The sequence below is a fragment of the Musa acuminata genome, chromosome BXJ2-9 (assembly GCF_036884655.1).
Source record: "Musa acuminata AAA Group cultivar baxijiao chromosome BXJ2-9, Cavendish_Baxijiao_AAA, whole genome shotgun sequence".
NCBI lineage: Eukaryota > Viridiplantae > Streptophyta > Magnoliopsida > Zingiberales > Musaceae > Musa > Musa acuminata.
The window spans coordinates 5,169,492-5,187,790 of NC_088346.1; the positions used below are offsets into that span (position 1 = coordinate 5,169,492).

Here is an 18,299-nt window from a genome sequence, read left to right on the forward strand (position 1 = left end):
TGACTCGCTAATCTACATGAAACTAAATGTGATCTTATCATAATTCTATGTAAAGTTATATTTACGACGATGTATCAGATCCCATGGCACCGGTAAGATGTGCCCCCAGCACATTCAAAGTCGCAAACCGGTTCTCCTACTCGACCGTTATCGTGAACCGGACGGCCCAGGATCCGGGTCACGGCCGCAATTGGCGCGCACGTAACCAGAGACGGGCCCACCTGTTCGAAACCGAAACGACTTTTGCCCTCCCCAACCGTCTTCGCCGCGGTGAGCTGCGTCGTCTCGACTGGAATCTTCCAATCACGGAACGAGTAATCGAGCCGAGCATGTCATGGATCGGGTCGGAAAGAACTACCCACCGCACGGGATCGTCGTGTGCTCTCACATTTCGGCGGCGTCCGGAAGAGCTTTTTCGGATGAAAAGGAGGGGAAAAGAGAGGGGGGCATTGGCTCTGCGGGATTTTAGGGTACTGGTCTCCGCAAAACCCTCCGCGCTTCAGCTTCTGTTCTCGATCTTTTGATCCCAATTCTTTCTTGCGCCTCCCGAAGGAAAAATAACGTTTTTTTGTTCGAATTTCCTTCGTTTTCTTTCTTTCCGTTTCGAGGTGGAGGTTCCGCTTCCAGATTCTTGTTTTAATCTAACAGTCTGGTTCTTGGTTTACCCTGGAGTGGTGGCACCTTTTGTTCCAAATCTTGTTCTTGGAAGCAGTCGGCCCTTTAAGTTTCCTTCTCCGGCCATATTCGGGTTCGTCGATTGTTTGGATACAAGTTGAATGCTGTCGAGGAGGATACTATGGATTGGATCTCGTTGTGAATTCTAGAGAAAAGATTGGATTCTTTCGTAGCTTTTGAAAAATTGGGACATCATCAGGTTGAATGCAAGTTAATATTGGAAGGCATTGGAAGTGAAGATTGAAATCGGAGCCTAATACAAGGCTGAAACGTCGATTTTTGGGTGATGCACTTACGCCATCAATCAACTGATTCAGCAATAAGAAACGAAGAGTGCGTGCTTTAGTGGTTCTTATGGGCTGCATCTGCTCCAAAGGTATCAGCCGGGATGGCGAGACCCACCGAATAAAGTCCTTGAAGCGGTTCCTCACACTCTCGAAGAAAGGGGTGGTTGTGGCAGCTAGAGTCGATGTCGCTAGTAACGGAAACCCTATGGTTGCGACACAAGATAATGCGGTGACCAATTCCCTGCCTCCACTGATTGGTGAACGTGGGAAGACCGCTGCAGGTGGCGGGCTCCAGAGACGGGTTACCCTTAATGCTGGGGCAAATAGAGATAGTTCTGAAGCTGTGGGTGTGCCAAATGAGGTGGAAGGAAGCTTAGAAATTGTTGATGTGCCAAATCGGTTCTCCGGAGAACATGTTGCTGCAGGCTGGCCTTCTTGGCTAACTGCTGTTGCTGCAGAAGTGATAGATGGGTGGATACCTCGGAAAGCTAGTTCCTTTGAGAAACTAGATAAGGTTGGAAAATACTTGCCTTCATTTTCTTCAGTTATTGATGTTTTAATTTTTTTCTGCTTCATTGTCTGTTGGATTTATCGCTGCTTTGTAATCTGACAGAGTCATGTTTACATGCCTTGCTTACAATTAGAGTATGATACAACTAAAAAGATCTATTTGGTCACCTAATAGCATCACAATAGTACTAATATGCAAGTGCAGTAAAGGATGGTTCCAACTTGCTTAGTTGTTGCAGGGGGAATAATGAGAAACTGAGATCCATTAACTAAAAGTTGTTTGATATCGTAACCACTTTCTTTTCTACATCTGGTCCTTTTTATGTAGACCATCCAAGGACTGGTTTCTAATGCCAAAAGATTGTCGTTTTCATGATAAAGACGAGCAGATTACACTCTGCCAGCCGAATGAAGAATTCGACCTTCCCTAAATAATAGGCCCATATAGGCAGTCTAGCACCTGATGAAACTAAGATAAATATGGTTTATGATTTTCTTAGTTCTTACTATAATCGTCTTTTGCTTCAGCCATGCCTACTATCAAGCCACTTCAACAAATGAACACAGAATGAAGATCAGGATGCAAATGTTATGTAACTTCAATTTTTAACACTTCATGGAATGAAATCATTGATGTCCATGGTTTACACATCGATGTTATTGATTGTTGATGTAACTGTTTTACTAGTTATTTCGTTTGGAAATAAAGGCGTATATGCATCATGATCAACAAGATAGTCAAAATGATTGTTCATATCTAATTGTTTTATACTTTTATCCTCAATTAATGGCAAATATATGTTTTTACAGTATTAATTTCAGGCTTGCTAAATTCTCTGACATAAGATTTTATTTGGTCCTTTGATATATCCACCAGTTTTCCATCTTTGCTAAATATATCACATTTGCAGATTGGACAAGGGACCTATAGTAATGTGTATAGAGCCCGTGATCTTGAAAGTGGTAAAATTGTTGCACTTAAGAAAGTGCGATTTGTTAATATGGATCCTGAAAGTGTCCGCTTTATGGCTAGAGAAATTCATATTTTGCGTCAGCTTGATCACCCAAATGTTATAAAGCTTGAAGGTATAGTTACATCACGAATGTCATGCAACCTGTATCTTGTTTTCGAGTACATGGAGCATGATCTCGCTGGACTTGCTGCAAGGCCTGGTTCCAAGTTTACCGAACCACAGGTTTCTCTTATACATTGTCAATTTCATGTAGATTTTCTAAAAAATCGATATATTTGACCATGTTCATATGGATTTCAGGTGAAGTGTTATATGCAACAGCTACTTGAAGGGCTTGCCCACTGCCATAGTCGAGGGATTCTGCATCGGGATATTAAGGGCTCAAACCTTTTGATTGACAACAATGGCATTCTTAAGATAGCAGATTTTGGCCTAGCAACACTTTTCAATCCTTATCAGAAACAGCCATTGACAAGCCGAGTGGTAACATTGTGGTATCGGCCTCCTGAGCTTTTACTTGGTGCTACAGAGTATGGTGTTGCTGTTGATTTGTGGAGTTCTGGCTGCATACTTGCAGAGTTGCTTGCAGGGAAGCCCATCATGCCTGGAAGAACTGAGGTATAACTGATCCGCTCAAGTACTCAAATAGATCTGGTTCAGGGAAATGAACCAAATGACTTCTAAATTCTAATAATGTGAATGTGGAAGGTTTCCATTTGGTGGGACGATCCACTTCAAACAGATCATTTATGGACCAGCCACTAAAAATATTTTACTGAAAGTTGAAATTAACATTCCATGTTTTGCATAATTGTCCATGTAATACATGATCACAGGTAAATTTCCATTTTGATGCAAAAAAAAGACTCTAAGACTTTCTGAAGTTCAACAATTTGGAAATATATAGATGTCACGAATGGGCTACACCTTCAATGCCATTGTTGCTGATATCATAATCTTTTCTTTGCTCCTTTTATTTTCTTAAAGATATTTGCTGCCTCAACCATTCTAGAGGACCACTTTGCACTGGAAACTTTGTATCGGAAATAGTGATTAAGATCTTGGTCCAAACTGATGTCTATTGGCAACTGAACTGGCATGATCATACCATACACTCTACAGACCAACACACACACTAACCGAGCACTACACACCTTGATAAAGGACTGGTTGCAGAGGATGGGGGAGCAGAATGGAAGAAGTGGTGGTGGAGGGTGGGAGAGCAGACTGGAAATGGTGGTGGCATGAGGATGGGAGAACAGCATCGATGAAAGAGGGTTGGCGAGGTTGACAGAGTTGTGGTGCAAAGGGAGGAAGAAATCAGAAAGATAAGGTTTAAGAAGAGGGAAAGAAAGGAGGTCCAAGCCCTTTATGGAATGGTAAGCTTACTGTTTGGTAAGATTGTTCATTGGTAATCTTATTCTGGTAAACACAGTGTGGTAAGTATGCCAGGTGATAAGTATACCGAGTGGTTACCATGATGGGATTGCTTAATATTGGTTTGTACTGACTGGTAGAATGTCTTTAACAATTATCTGGTTGAAATCACACATTTGGATACATAATTATCTCAAGTGACAGAAACATCATTTCTCTTAAGAATGGGTTTAAAGATTTAGGAAATTTCCTGTTTAAATTTTTTTAATAAGTTAGATCTGGATTCCTAAAATTCATGTTTGTTATTTACAAATCAAATTATCTATTTTCTGGGATTCTTCTATTCTTGTTATGGTTCTCAAATTGGTACATAATCTTGATAGTTGCTAACTTTAATAACTTGATTTCTTATCTGACGTATGGATATAAAAATCTCTGTCTAGGTGGAACAACTACACAAGATTTTTAAGCTCTGTGGATCACCATCAGATGAATACTGGAAAAAATCAAAATTGCCTCATGCAACCATTTTTAAACCTCAGCACCGATATAGGCGCTGTGTTGCAGAGACATTTGAAGATTTTCCTTCAGTGGCTTTAACTCTGTTAGATTCCCTTCTTGCAGTAGAACCAGCAAACCGTGGAACTGCAGCTTCAGCCCTTTCAAGTGCAGTAAGTTTTGATTTCACTGCTATGACATTTCACATAAGGTGTTATCTTTAACTCTTGTTGGGACATTTCTGGGATCAAACTTGTGCTGCTTCTGTTATTTAATGAAGAATTTGTTTTCTGATAAATGTTATAATAGGATCCGAGACACTTCTTTTTCTTCTTTTAGATAAATTGAGAGATAATAATTGTTCATCATACATCTAGTACTACCAGTATCTCATATGCTGCTGTTAATTTTCTTATTTTCTCAGTCTGTATTACAAATTGATTGAGTAGAGTATAATTTGTCCAGTATATTTACACTAGTTCCTTTGCCTACAAAGTCGTTCTCTTTGAAGTATCCAAATATTAATGAACTCTCTGAAGATCGTCATTGGAGTCTTTTCCATACACATGCAAAATGTGTTACAGCTACCAGTTACTTCTTATTTTCAGTTAAATATGCTTCTAATATGCTATTTGATGATCTAGTGACCACTAAACTCTACTACTTTTCAGTTCTTTAAAACCAAACCATTTGCCTGCAACCCTTCAAGTTTGCCTAAATATCCACCAAGCAAGGAGTATGATGCTAAACTTCGGGATGAGGAAATTAGAAGGTATTTTGATTTAAAATCTGACATGAAACATTTTACGTATTGCCTCATTCTCCTCAAAAGATAAAGCAACTTGTGGAAGATATATACAGGATATTTGTTGGACTATGTTGTTCCACTGGATAATGACATCATTCATTTTCTGCTTTATGGCCTTTTACAGGCAAAGAGCAGAAGCTACCAAAAAAAGGTCAGAGTCTGCAAGACCAGGAAGACTAGAAATTAAAACAAAGCCAATGCCCGACGCAAATGTCAAGCAACAGGTAGATTTCATGCACTTCTGTCAATGCTTTTATTAGAACGTATAATCTCTCGTTTGCAGCTGCTCACAAACTATGCAAAAAAGCAAGAGAGCATCTGTATGTGACATTTAACTGAAACCTTTGATCAGAACATAGACAGCACCATATCCTTGGTGATTTTGAAGGTTAGAAATGTATTATTTGTTATAGGTAGAAAGCCAACTCTGCTCATAGTAATCAATTATTCCATTGTAATCATGTGACAAACTGTTTTCTACTTTCTCATTGGCCATTAGCTTCATGAATATATGATATAGGAACAACCAAGCATAACTGTTTAAGAATGATCTTGATGGCATACATCATCCTTTCAAGTTTCTCTCTAGCTTTATCTTTTTGTTGCAAATGCTCTTTAGTATGGTGAAAACCAAATATGCATCTACCTTTTTGTGTTCTTTTAGACTAAGAAACAACTTTGAATTGTGTCTACTCAGTTACTCTAGAGTTATGTCTACATAGTAACCCTTCATCATTCAAGCATAGAGTAGGGTTATAGTCCTTGGCAAAGTCTGGCAGAGACCAACATACTGATCTATCCAAAATTTTCATGGCAATGCCAAGAAAATATGTATTGGAGAAACATCTGGAAACAATTAACCAAAAGCATATCGGCATACTCTGCTTTACTGTAACTAAAAGTTGGATAAGTTCTTATCAAATCAGTGTTTACTAGACAAAAAAAGCTTCCGATTAGAGTTTTTGAGAATGTGTTCTTTCCAATGTAATGTAATACTTAAGTGTGCTCAACCTAACATAATGGAGTACATGTGCTTATGCAGAAATGCATTGATTAAACCATGGATCCCTATAGAGAATGTAATTATTGTGTCAATTAACTCAGCTCTTCTATTTATCCTATTGGTTTAATTTATCCATTACTGCTGTTACAGAAGAGAAAACCACAGGCAAATCCCAAAACCAGCCATGAGAAATACAATGCACAATATGATGAAAGTGGGTCTGGGTTTTCAATTGACCCTCCTGTGGGAACAGCACAAAATGGCTTTTATCATCCAGGAATGCAAGCTGGTGGATTTGGATCCTCCTTGACCAAGGAAGAGAATCAGGAAGAGCCCCAGGTTCCTGGACGTTCATATAGTTCCATGGGAGTGGCAAATGGCCCTCGGTTGCAGGCACAGAGATCTTATATGCCTTTATCAGGAGCTGCCTTCTTCCCAGGTTCAGTGGCAGCAAGAAGCACTGCAAACTCAAGATACAATCGGCTTGATGTGGCTGAGCCATCTGACAAGCATATACTTGACAGACCTGCCTCCACCCATAAGAAAGATGACAGAACAGCGAGCAAGGTATTCATATTCTTATGTTCTTCTGTGACACCTGAACAAGAATTGCACCATTCATAGTTGTTAAAGTAGTTGCATGTGGCACTAAACTTCAGCATGCTTTCATAGTGAATTTTGTGAATCAAGTCACATCATCCTGTGCAAGCCTAGGGATAATACTATAGGAGGCAATAGAAATGTGAAAGCCTTTGAACCACATGTTTAAATACTTGACCGAATAGAAGATACATGCAATTACAACAGTTTCTAAAACATGATTGGGGTTATATTAATATGTTTCTATATATATTGGCACTTCTTTTGATTTTTTTTATTTGACAAATTTATGTAACCACATCTCTGCTTGAGATTTTTCTTAGTGTACTCCACCAATGAGCATGTTAGGGCTTAAAGCTTTAAAGATAGCAATAATAGAATTTTCTGCTGCTAAGTTGAGTTATATCACTAAGTGCTTGCACGCTTTTACAAATTTCAGGGTTATGGTCCTAGGAACAAAAAAATCCACTATTCTGGACTATTGATGCCCACAGGAGGAAATGTCGAAGATATGCTCAAAGAACATGAGCGGCAGATCCAACAGGTAGTCCGCAAAGCACGCCTTGATAAAGTCAAGTCCAAGAAAAATTTTTAAGAAGGATGACTAGTGTCCTCCCATGGCAAAAGATGGTTTTGAGTCATGTATACATCGTATGAATGAATATAAAGGGAGGTAACATGCTCAAGGAGTAGTACAAACATAATTTTGTGAATCATTAGATGCGACAAAAAACATTTGGGTCATTAATTTGGTCAGTAGTGCAACATCGAAGAAGCTTTTGGTGGTGCAGAGCTGGTTACTGTTTGCAGTTGGAAGTGTTTCCACGTTGCTTGCAGACTAAATCTCTAACTACCTGTCATATAATCTTTCTGGAACCTCTTGGTTCGTTTTGCCGAACGTCATCTTGAATAGTTCAAGGATGTCAAGAGCCTTATGTTGCTAATTCGGTGATGTGTGCGCATGATCCTCACTGCCGGGTTTCTTGAAATCTGAAAAGGAAAGTTGGCCTCCCTTGAATGGAAAATTATATGTAAATCATCCTCTCAAGATTCACTGTATATGAAGATAGAGTTGCTCTGTAAATTTTTCTGATAAAAGCTACTTAGAAGGTTTCCTTGTCATCTTTTTATGTATTTTCTGGTGAGATCACTGACATCCATCCGGCACAAGATCTTCTCGTTTCAAATCTTTTACTATCATCACACAATTCTTAACTCATGGAGCTGAAGGTTTTTTGGCTGAAGAGCAAGCTTGCATCAAGAGAATATCTGTTCTGTAGCAGCAGGAATTAAGCTTGGTTTCCACTATATTCCAAGACGGTTTCCAACTTTATTCTAGCTTCGTCAGTACTGTTAATGTTTCAGGTATTTCATCCTTTACTCTGTTGCTTAGGTTAATCTCTACTCTTATTTGATGTTTCATTTTACAATCATTTCATATTGTTCAATTAAGTATCTGGTGCTCGAGCAAATCACGTGTATCTGTTGCATAAGTAGAAATACATGTTGGATTAGAAATTGAGAACAAGGACTTACTGATTTAGCTGCAATAAATTGAGTAGTCCCACAACAGCAACTTCTCATAGCTGCACTTTTACTATTTTCTTTTCTTTATGATGTATTTACTTCCCAAATGTACCAACAGGATAGGCCACCATGATTCACATAAGAATCATGTTGGCCATGGTACCTTCCACCATGTTCTTCTTAGTTCAAAAAATAGGAATAATTAGGAGACTATTTCGAACATTTCTAGTAAAAAACTACTTCAACCATTCCTTGCTTGAAGTCTCATCCATTCTTACTACAGCTTAAGACTCAAGCAATGACTTAAATGAGCAAAAAGATGAGTTGTTGTAGAATGGTGTAAAGTCAAAATGACTATACTGCTTCAATTATGATTCCACTTCTATGTTTGTTTCTTCAGCAAGTGTGCACCAACCCACAGGGGGGGTTGGTCACCCATCTGTATCAGCCCCCCTCATTTCTTTTGCTGCTTCTTTAAGGATCAGCATTCACAAAGGCAGCCAATTTGTTTTTCTTCTTTCTCACAAGCCACCATCTCACTCTCAATATAACTTGATGCAGGACCAAGTCTCGTTGCCACACTCTCTCCATTTGCCAGCACCATGAAGGCCAAGGGTCCGAACACCATCAACCCAAAGCTGCTTCTTCTTGGGTTCTTGCTTGCATTTCTTCTCCTTTACATGCTCGCGTCTGGTTACTCATCCTCACCAACTCCAGAGACCACCTCAGTGGAAGCATCGGCAGCAACTCGAGCACCTGCATGCACAAAGATCCCACCCTCGCTTGGAGAAACCATCATCCACTACGCCACCTCAAACATCACTCCCCAGCAAACCCTGCGAGAGATCTCCGTCACAGATAAAGTTTTGGAGCGGAAGTCTCCCTGCAACTTCCTTGTCTTCGGCCTCGGCCATGACAGCCTCATGTGGAGCGCACTGAACCACGGCGGGCGCACCGTCTTCCTCGAAGAAGACAAGAAATGGATCGAGAGTGTGACACAGAAGTTCCCGACGTTGGAGGCGTACCACGTGAGTTATGACACCAAGGTGAGCCAGGCCGACGAGCTGTTGGAGTCAGGGAAGTCGACAGGCTGCATGGTGTTGGAAGACACCAAGTTTTCCAGGTGCCCGTTGGCACTGACCAAGTTGCCGGATGTGTTCTATGAGGTGGACTGGGACTTGATCATGGTGGATGCACCCACCGGCTACTTCCCACAGGCGCCGGGGAGGATGGGCGCAATCTACACGGCGGGCATGGCAGCTCGAGGGAGGAGGAGGGAGGGGGATACCGATGTTTTCGTGCATGATGTGGATAGAGCGGTGGAGGATAAGTTCTCAAAGACCTTCCTGTGTCAGGGTTACTTGAAAGAAGAGGAGGGAAGGATAAGGCACTTCACCATCCCCAGCCACAGAGCTAATCCAGAGATCTCATTCTGTCCTTCATAAGGCGGTTGAGAAAAGTGTCAGCAGTAGTTAAAAGGTGGTCATACTATTATTATTCGTTGTCATCTTTTGGGAACACTTTTGAGTTATTTTTTGACTTTATTAGTTGTGATCTTTATGGACCTAATAATTCTGCTGTACTCGTTGAACGTAGATCGATCTATGTATCGTTCGTATTCTCCGATAGTGTTTCTGATAAAATCAATCATTGATGAAGTGGTTGCTTGCTCTGTTTCTCTTCACATTGATGGATTATCTTTTAATGTTTCTACAGGGCTTACAACTGAGATGATGGATTGCAAACAGTTGAGTCATCTTTGTGCTAAGCAGGGTAACCCCTAGTACTGGCCTATCATTCAGGATCGTCAGTGGTCAGGAGACGATCCCATTATCGGGACACGACCATGCAACTGTGAGATAGACCATTATGCTCGGACGATCCACCCCCCCCCCCCCCGAGAGGGAACCATGAAGCCAAGAAAATGATCTTAGGATCGAAATAAACACTAAGAGAGGAGGGGGTGAATTAATGCTTTTGTAAATGATCTTGAAAATGTTCTTAGAATACAATAAGCAATAAAATCAATGCTCTCTCCTCCACCACGTACCCACAAGCAAAATCTAGGGATGCTCAACAACTCAAGAAGCAGTTGTAGATGTTGTTGGAGCTTCAGATTTCTTTTGGTGGACATGTAATAAGAAACATGAAAGAAGAAGCAACTCCATGAACTTGACAAATGGTATCAGAGCCGCGACAATCACTATGACCGATTAGAAGCCATGGATGATGGCTTACGGTGAGTGATCTACTTGCAAATCTTGAAATCATCACTCTCTCCTCAACTAGCATTCCTCCATTAGCAGTCAAAGCTCAACTACCGGAAACAAGGATCATGAGCGTATGCAGATTAACAGGTCACCAACTACCAGTTCATTAGTAGCAGCCAAAACAAAATCCGTCATGTTTGTAGCCAAAAAACACAAATGTTCCTTTCCCGATGGCAACATTATCATCGACTGATTTATTTCATTTATTAATTTTGTAATCGATAATCATAGAAATTGATGTGATGAGAAAGAATATTTATCTGATAACGTAAACGGGACATTTGTTTTTATTTGGGGTGCTCTTTTTATTTATTCGAATGAAAATACCCTTATATATTTTTTTTCTAAAATGACTTGAGCATATAAGTTATTAAAAAAATCCTTAATTTTGATAATTAAATATCATAAAATTTTAAAAATATATTTAAAATAATAATTTTTTATTTTTAAAATATATGATAATTAATTATCAAAATTAAGGATTTTTTTTAATAGATCAAGTTATTTTCATTTAAATAAAAAAATCTTTATATAAAAAAAATATGAGGGTGTTGTTGGTAAAAAAAAAAAAATTATGAAAGTGAAACAAATAATCTCATTTGCTATAACAACTGCATTGATAGAAAACATACACCACGTGTTGAATCGATACAAAAGTGATAGACAAAAAGATAATTTCAATATTTCTTTAATTTCTAACAAGTGGGATATAAAAATTAACTTTTTTAGATAAAATCGTTAGAAACAGAAGAGATATTAAAAATATATATTTGTTCATTATTTTCACGTGGATCTAACATATATTGTCATATATTGTAATTTTCATCGATGCATCTAATGATGTTAGAATAAATAAAATTATTTATTTTATTTTTAGAATTATAAAGATTCTAATATAATTTTTTTTAAGTATAAGGATTATGATGCTGTGAAAGGATTGAAAGAGGGAGTCCATAAACAAATGAACGGCTTTATTTGCAACAAGTTTGATCCATAGGTGGAGTGGCATTCTTATAGTTCAAACACATTGCGCGCGAATCTCTTCATCTCCTCCTTCTCCAACGCCGCCCAAACGTTGATGCCACTCCCCTTCCCCTCCTTGCTGCCATCAGCAAGCAGCAGCACGAACTCATGCATGCCGCTCACCCACCGGGCCGCCGTAGACAGGCTTCCCCCACCCGAAGTCCAGCTCATGGAATGGCAGCTTCCACCAAGCCGACACGAAGAAGTTCCTCTCGAGCACCGACGGCACCCCTCTGTTCACCTACAGCCAGTCCACAGCCGACCTCACGTACTCATCCGTCACCCTTCCGATGGCCTCCCTCACCCTCTTCACCGCGAAGCAGAACGGCCGCTCGCCTAGCTCCGCCGCCCCGGCGCTCGCCGAGGCTGTGATCACCGCGTTGCCGGTGAACCCACGAGGCAGCGGCAGTGACATCTTGCTCCTGAGGTCCACCGCGAACAGCACGGAGGAGATCTCCAGCGGGTCGTCGAACACCGCCTTCGTTCTCGCTCTCCACAGGTGAGCTACCACCGCCTCGAAGCTGGAGTAGCACTCGGTCATGGCCTTTCGCTTGAGGCCATCGATCATGTCAGGGGCGAGAGACAGCACCCTGTAGTCGTGGTTCTTGGAGACCTGTAACAGAGCGGTGGATGGAGAGGGCTGCTCGGGGGAGGTGAAGCAGGTGTCATCCCTCCGCTTCGTGTACTCCGTGTGGTGGAAGAGTATCTGAGGTGGATATCTTGCCCTGATGCATGATCTATCCACATGAAGCTCGAGAGTCTTCAGGCCATCACCCCTGCAAATGGCAGCAAGATTCTCAAACATTTCGGCTGCTGATTTCCCGTCGAGTACGCTGTGGTTCGTCATTATGCCGATCGAGAAACCTCCGCATCTGAATACAGTCACCTTCAATGGAAATCGGAAGTCAAGGTCTATACATACGCAGCCATCCCGATGAGAGGAGGATGAACTGACCTGAACGGTGAAGATGGGGGTCTCATGGAGGCCATTAAATCCATCGGTTCTAAAGATGAGATGCTGGAACGAAGGGTTGGGTGCAGAGAGGCTGCCGAGCTCCTCTAGCCTACGTCTCGATGTTGCACCAACGAACAAGGCCCCGGCATTGTTGCAGAGTAGCTCCAGCCTCTTGGTTTCCAGGTTGAAGTTGAGTCTCCCGGCCATGAAGTAGTAGGGGATCAAGAGGACATCGGACGTGACTGCTGCTGTATCGTCAGGTGGCATCTCGTAGAAGAAGATGGTCTCTACAGGAAAAGCTGCGGTCTGGTCGATGTCGGATAGGTAGATTGTCTTCATAGGTGTTGGATTTCTCGGAGAAACCAGGACGGATGCTTCTCCTTTCTCGACATCCTCGTCCGTCAAAGGAGTTGCAATCTGCATGGGTAGAGAAGCCATTGATCGAGGCAGAGTACGGGGAGACCTTTAATGCTTTTAACAGAGGAAGTGAGACGAGAAAATATAGCCCTTGAAATCAACAAGAAAAGCATGATGGCTTCAGTGCAATCTCCTCGTTGGCCGAGTAGCATTAACAATCGTCACATTGGCTACCCATTCATGGTTCATGCATCCTCAGATGCCGGCATGAAAACGAAGTCAGCAAAGAGCATGCGCCTATGTGGTTGGAGGAGAGAGAGAGAGAGAGAGATCCAAGAACTTGATGGATGCATGATCGCATGTTTTGTGGCATAAAAAATGTTGAATATGTGAGAGAGCAATAGGAAGAAGAAGATGGTGGGAAGGTGTATAGTTGAGGACTTGTATCTGAACTCCTAAGCAGAGCTCGAGAGTTGTTTGCTCGGTTGCAAACCTGAAAGATATCAGAGCATCAGCCTAAATCTGCTTTGTACATTTGATGACAGTATGAGAACAATGATTCACCAAATTTCTTGGAGAATTTTGCGCATCCCTTGAGATTCAAGTTCATAGTGTCTTGGCTGCAGAAGAACAGACGGGGGCTGATCATTCATTGTGGAGTTGTACATGGATCTGAAGTCAGGGTCAAAGCTGTGGTACTGCAGTCCGAACGAGCAGTGATGCTCCTACCAAACCTGGAGACCCTTTGTCATGAATGCCATTGAATGAGCTTGCCATCTATGTTGGCTCCTGCTGTTTAGGTTTGCAGTACCTAAACAGAGCCAAAGGGCAGTGAAACTTATGAATCAGGCCTTACCTTTGCAGCTTCTATTCCTGGAGACTCTAATGCGTGCATTGATCCTCCCCCAAACTCTGCATTGCAGTGCACAAACCTTTGTCCATGAGATCTAACAGGCATTCATTTCAGGAGGGTGGCTCTAAGTTAAATTCATGTGATTGATTTAGTTAGTGCTGTGGCCTTGCAGAATCTCAATCACAGAAGATGGAAGAGTGTAGTTATGACACTACACAGTACTGACTTCATGGAGGCAACCATGTCTTCTGGAGGTCATCAATTCAAACAACAATGGTGATTCATAGGCTTTATGGTCAATCCAAGGTGACCGCGCTTGGATGAGAATGTAATGCTTGCCTTTCTATGCAACTTGAACCACAAATAATTGCTAGACTCAGTGAGTCGAGTGCTTTCGGCCATGGTAGGAGCTCAGAAGAAGCATGGATCTGTCAGAGAGTTCTCCATCTTCCTTGCAGAGCTAGCTAGCTCTAGAGCTTCCTGTCCATTCCTCGCAATTAATCTGTGTTCTTGGTAGATGGATCTCTAGTTTATATCTCCTTCACTGTTTCAAATCACAAACACCATATTATGACCTGTGCTGATCATGATCTAAGCTATCGAGACTCATGTTCAGCCATAATGCCTAAACAGTAATCGAGGGTTGTCTTCTTCACCAGCTGATTGAAATGCAACAATCCATAATGCCTAAACATTAATATAATTAACACTAAAGCTTGGTAAACTCATGATTATGACAGTGTGGAAAATGAAGAGAAAATCTCAGAAAGTGATACAAGAAAATAGTTATGACATGCTACCACTAAAACTCAACTTGTAAGATGAGCATTTGGCATGATGATGCAAGAGGATTTCAGTGGTCATTCAAGCTGGAGAGAGTTCTTCTTTGCCAAGTGATGCTTGTTGTTGTGCATCCACACCTTGAGGACCCTCCTCTTCACCCCAATCTCCTGGCAGAACTGCTGGACCACACTCTCCTCCTGTTTCTGCAGCCTCCACCCCACCTTCTCAGCAAAGCTCAGCATCTTCTCCTTCTGCTCTGGGGTGAACTTGGTCCTGAACCTCTTCTTCACCACGACAGGCCTTGCCATCATTGCACCCACCCCTTCCATCTCATCAGACTCAGAGGTCTGCATGACACCAAGAGGCATGATCATGTTGTGAGGTGTGGCCCTTGGAATGAGGCTATTGCATGCAGGGCTGTAACCAAATGCATCTGATCCTGAGATGAGGAGGCCCTTGTGGCCCATCACCTTCCTCCCCCTGAGGGGGTAGAACCAGTCGCAGCAGGGCTCTCCTTCTGTCTCTTTCCTGTGGAAGTTCCTGTGGCAGCTGCAGGCAGAGCACTTCAAGGCCTCCAGAGTTCCCTCCTCGCCACTGGGCATGAATTCACCGCACCCATCAGTGGCATTCCCACCGATGGAAGCTGCATGGTTCTTGAGGCACTCCCTGTACCTTACTACCACCCCTTTCTTGGTGCTGTAGGAGTTGGTGGTGTTGTGGTGGTGGTCCTCTGTGGTGGCAGTGGATAGGGGAGGAGGAGGAGGGCCATTGGAGGGGTGGTGGATGGGAGGGCTGTCATGGATGCTGCCATGGGCATGACCACCAACATATACACTGGTTATTGGGATTGGGATCTCTCCTTCTTGACCAGAAAGATCCATTCTCTTAAACTTTGTGCTCTCTATTTTTGAGGTCCTTTTTTTGACCTCAACACCAGAAGGAAAAGGTCAGTGACAAGAAAAAAAGAAGAATAAGAAAGGACAAGTAAAATTAAAACTAGACACTCAAGGATCCATATACTTTGAGCAAAGGCTTTTGGTCTGAAATGCTTGGGAGTCTAAATGATGAACCCACTTACCCTTTGGCAGAAAACTGAGAAGCTCTGAGTTCTAGAGAACCTTATCCAGGTAAACCTCACACACTCTCTCTCTCTCTCTCTCTCTCTTGTTCCAACCTTGAAGACCCAAGAGTGAAGAATGGGATCCTAAAATTGGAAGAGATGCTTGGCTCTATCTCCAGAGTAAATATGTGACTAGAAAACAGAAAAAAGAACTAGATGAAGGTGAGATTAACAGATTGATTTGGACAATAATTCATAAGAGGAAGAACAAGATAGATGATGATGGAATTGCAAAAAAGACCATGTAGTCATTGTAATCTGAAGACCAATGCTGACCTTTCTTTCTAACAAATTTAAAATCCTGAAGCATGAAAGATGATAGCCAAGTAATCTCTTGTTGGTTGTGGGAGACTAGACTTTCCCACCCATGAGGAAAACAACAAGAATCACAACAGTGCCTAGAGATTTCCTACTAGCATTCAGATGACCACCACTTCATTGTCTCATAAGTACAACCGAAGAAAACAAACAGGTAGAGATGCTCCATGATGGTTGGAGCCATGCAGCAATGCAGAATGCTTGAGAACCTAGGACAGAACAAAACCCACCTTCCTCTCTCTAGGCTGCAGGGGTAAAGCAGAAGTGATCCTTTCTTTTCAAGGCTTGGAAGTAAGGAAGGGAGTAGGCATGGAGTTTATTCCAGAAAACTCTTGTTGGTTTACTCCATAAGAAGATTCAGCATATCCTCCATTGTGGTTTCCATGGCAAGAAGAGGGCATTAGGAGGAGCTTAGGTGGAAGAAGAAGAAGAAGAGAAATAAAGCCAATAGGAGAGCAAAGGAAAAGAAGTGAGAGAGAAAGGAATTGATGTGATTTGGCTGAAGGGTTGTGGTTGTGAGAAGCTAAAAAAGGGACTAGCAAAAGTATTGAGGGATCACAAAGCTTGGAACAATATAGAAAGAGAAGCAGAAATTTTCAGGACACTGGAAAACTGAGAAAGTTTTAGGGGGTGGTGACCAAACAATAATAAGGTGTGGGGTGTTTGCTTTGTTTGCACTATCAGGTATCAAGCTTACCACATAGATGGAAACAGAGAAATTGAGGACTGCAGTGTCAGAGGAGGGGGGAGAGAGAGAAAGAGAGAGAGGGGGAGGAACAGAAGGAGTCCCCACATTATGAACTTGAGGAACATAAAGAAAGCTAGCTACCAAAATGTCCTTAGTGAAAAATAAGATGACAGAAGCATGTAGCAAGCTTTATGGCCAAAATGCCTACATGGTGGAGGTAACAGTCCATTCCTCATCAGAGGAGATGTTCATCCACCCATGGTTATTAATATCAAAGTTGAATGTCTGATTTCCTTGGGATATGATCATTTAACCACCCATGGTTAATATTATGATGAAGATGATCATATCACAAGGAATTCAGACATCCAACTTTGATATTTAGCTGAGGGTTAAATGATCACAGTTTACTCTGCTCACCATTTTTCTCATCTTTTAGATAATTTAAGGCACCATTAGACATTAAACTTATGCTGTCAGGACAAAATTATATAATTAATCTGCCCTGTTTACATGATAAAGACTTCTGAAAATGTCCCAATATATATTAAACTCACTAACAGATGGATAGTGGCTTCAAATATGACACAGGAGAGACAATCTTAGTTTCTAAGGAGTTCTCTTCTTTTGGTCACTATATTGTAATCAGCATGGAGATAATTGATCCAATTCATCTCTTTGTTCAAACATCCTATGATTAGTTGCACTATTTTGGTGGATTACTAGATTTAGGCTTAAACTGGTTGCTGGGTCCTGCCTTTTCTTTTTGATCATTCCCTGTAAGCATGGAGTTCTTTCCAAAGAAATCATTCCTTGTCAGAATTAAGGTCTCCACTAAAACACTTAATATGAATCTTTTGCTATCCTCTTTACCTTCTCAATTTTTCTCAGGACAAAAGGGAAAACAGAAGGTACATAACATGGTCCCTGAGACTCTATATTCTTTAGCTTTTCCATGACCAAATATCTCCCAGATGCTGAGCAATATTCTCCATCACAAGGCACTTTTTTATCTATGAACATGTGTGAGAAAGTGGGCATGACAACTTTGGAGGTGGAATTTTATCAGCACAATCTGCTTGACTAATCCTCATTGACAAGTTACTCTTAAGATGCTTTTCTTGAATGCTCTTTTGCTACCCTAAGATTCTGTTTCTCTCATTTGTTCTTATGGTTCCTTTTATCTGCTTCTGGAACCTGAATTTTTCGAATCATTAGAATTGAGTAGATTTAGGCACTATTGAATCCAGATTTGCTCTGAAATGCACAAACAACCCTCATCTACATCTCATCAGAATTTCTTTGAGAAATGCAATCACTGTTTTGCTCAACTTCTTTTAGATATTCCTTTCAATTTTGCTGGTAGTTTTACTTTAATGAGTTGTAGACAAATCCACACATCCATTGATTAAGCTTTGAATTGTGAGGATAATTATGTCTACTTGAAGAAAAGAATAAACTCTACCTTTTGAGGTTATCTTATTATTACAGACAATTTCTGTCTTGTGATGTTTTTGTTTGCAAAAATCTTCCTACCAAAGTAAAATATTATTCTAGGATTAATTATAATGACAAAAAAAAATGCAAATATCTCATTCATCTGATCAGGGTACACTGTATCAAGCAAAATGGTGCTGTCCATTCAATAAATCACAATCTCTGCTGGCTTTACA

The 18,299-nt window shown here is 41.2% G+C and overlaps 4 protein-coding genes across 8 annotated transcripts; 2 read left to right on the forward strand and 2 right to left on the reverse strand.

Moving 5' to 3' along the window:
- The first annotated feature begins 318 nt into the window (after positions 1 to 318).
- Positions 319 to 7,411, forward strand: LOC135622743 (probable serine/threonine-protein kinase At1g54610). Its single transcript, XM_065124855.1, has 8 exons — positions 319 to 1,476; positions 2,384 to 2,668; positions 2,747 to 3,064; positions 4,267 to 4,494; positions 4,993 to 5,093; positions 5,254 to 5,353; positions 6,283 to 6,699; positions 7,172 to 7,411. Exons 1-8 carry the CDS (start codon positions 1,030 to 1,032, stop codon positions 7,325 to 7,327), a joined length of 2,052 nt encoding a protein of 683 aa, XP_064980927.1. The 5' UTR covers positions 319 to 1,029; the 3' UTR covers positions 7,328 to 7,411.
- Positions 7,412 to 7,961: 550 nt separating this feature from the next.
- LOC103997485 (glucuronoxylan 4-O-methyltransferase 3) lies at positions 7,962 to 9,917 on the forward strand. The gene is made up of 2 exons (XM_009418725.3): positions 7,962 to 8,097; positions 8,821 to 9,917. The coding sequence occupies exon 2, from the start codon at positions 8,862 to 8,864 to the stop codon at positions 9,702 to 9,704; it is 843 nt and encodes a 280-aa protein (XP_009417000.2). The 5' UTR covers positions 7,962 to 8,097; positions 8,821 to 8,861; the 3' UTR covers positions 9,705 to 9,917.
- Positions 9,918 to 11,531: 1,614 nt separating this feature from the next.
- On the reverse strand, positions 11,532 to 12,945 carry LOC103997524 (acyltransferase GLAUCE-like). The gene has a single exon (XM_018831281.2). It carries the CDS (start codon positions 12,943 to 12,945, stop codon positions 11,794 to 11,796), a length of 1,152 nt encoding a protein of 383 aa, XP_018686826.2. The 3' UTR covers positions 11,532 to 11,793.
- Positions 12,946 to 13,840: 895 nt separating this feature from the next.
- On the reverse strand, positions 13,841 to 16,730 carry LOC135622744 (zinc-finger homeodomain protein 4-like). 5 transcript variants are annotated; one of them, XM_065124856.1, is made up of 2 exons: positions 14,532 to 16,728; positions 13,841 to 14,261 (listed from the first exon to the last, which is right to left on the reverse strand). In XM_065124856.1, exon 1 carries the CDS (start codon positions 15,379 to 15,381, stop codon positions 14,578 to 14,580), a length of 804 nt encoding a protein of 267 aa, XP_064980928.1. In that variant the 5' UTR covers positions 15,382 to 16,728; the 3' UTR covers positions 13,841 to 14,261; positions 14,532 to 14,577. The 5 variants fall into 5 exon arrangements, with proteins under 5 accessions (XP_064980928.1, XP_064980930.1, XP_064980933.1 ...); XM_065124858.1 differs by lacking the exon at positions 13,841 to 14,261 and having other exon boundaries at positions 14,381 to 15,415; positions 15,579 to 16,730; XM_065124861.1 differs by lacking the exon at positions 13,841 to 14,261 and having other exon boundaries at positions 14,381 to 15,415; positions 16,169 to 16,729.
- Between the last annotated feature and the right edge of the window lie 1,569 nt (positions 16,731 to 18,299).

Excerpts from the sequence above, each read along its gene's own strand:
- LOC135622744 (XM_065124856.1), bottom strand. The coding sequence starts at position 15,381 with ATGGATCTTTCTGGTCAAGAAGGAGAGATCCCAATCCCAATAACCAGT.
- LOC135622743 (XM_065124855.1), top strand. The coding sequence starts at position 1,030 with ATGGGCTGCATCTGCTCCAAAGGTATCAGCCGGGATGGCGAGACCCAC. Across the intron at positions 1,477-2,383 it reads CCTTTGAGAAACTAGATAAG|ATTGGACAAGGGACCTATAG; the intron begins GTTGGAAAATAC and ends TCACATTTGCAG. Across the intron at positions 2,669-2,746 it reads CCAAGTTTACCGAACCACAG|GTGAAGTGTTATATGCAACA; the intron begins GTTTCTCTTATA and ends TATGGATTTCAG.
- LOC103997485 (XM_009418725.3), top strand. The coding sequence starts at position 8,862 with ATGAAGGCCAAGGGTCCGAACACCATCAACCCAAAGCTGCTTCTTCTT.
- LOC103997524 (XM_018831281.2), bottom strand. The coding sequence starts at position 12,945 with ATGGCTTCTCTACCCATGCAGATTGCAACTCCTTTGACGGACGAGGAT.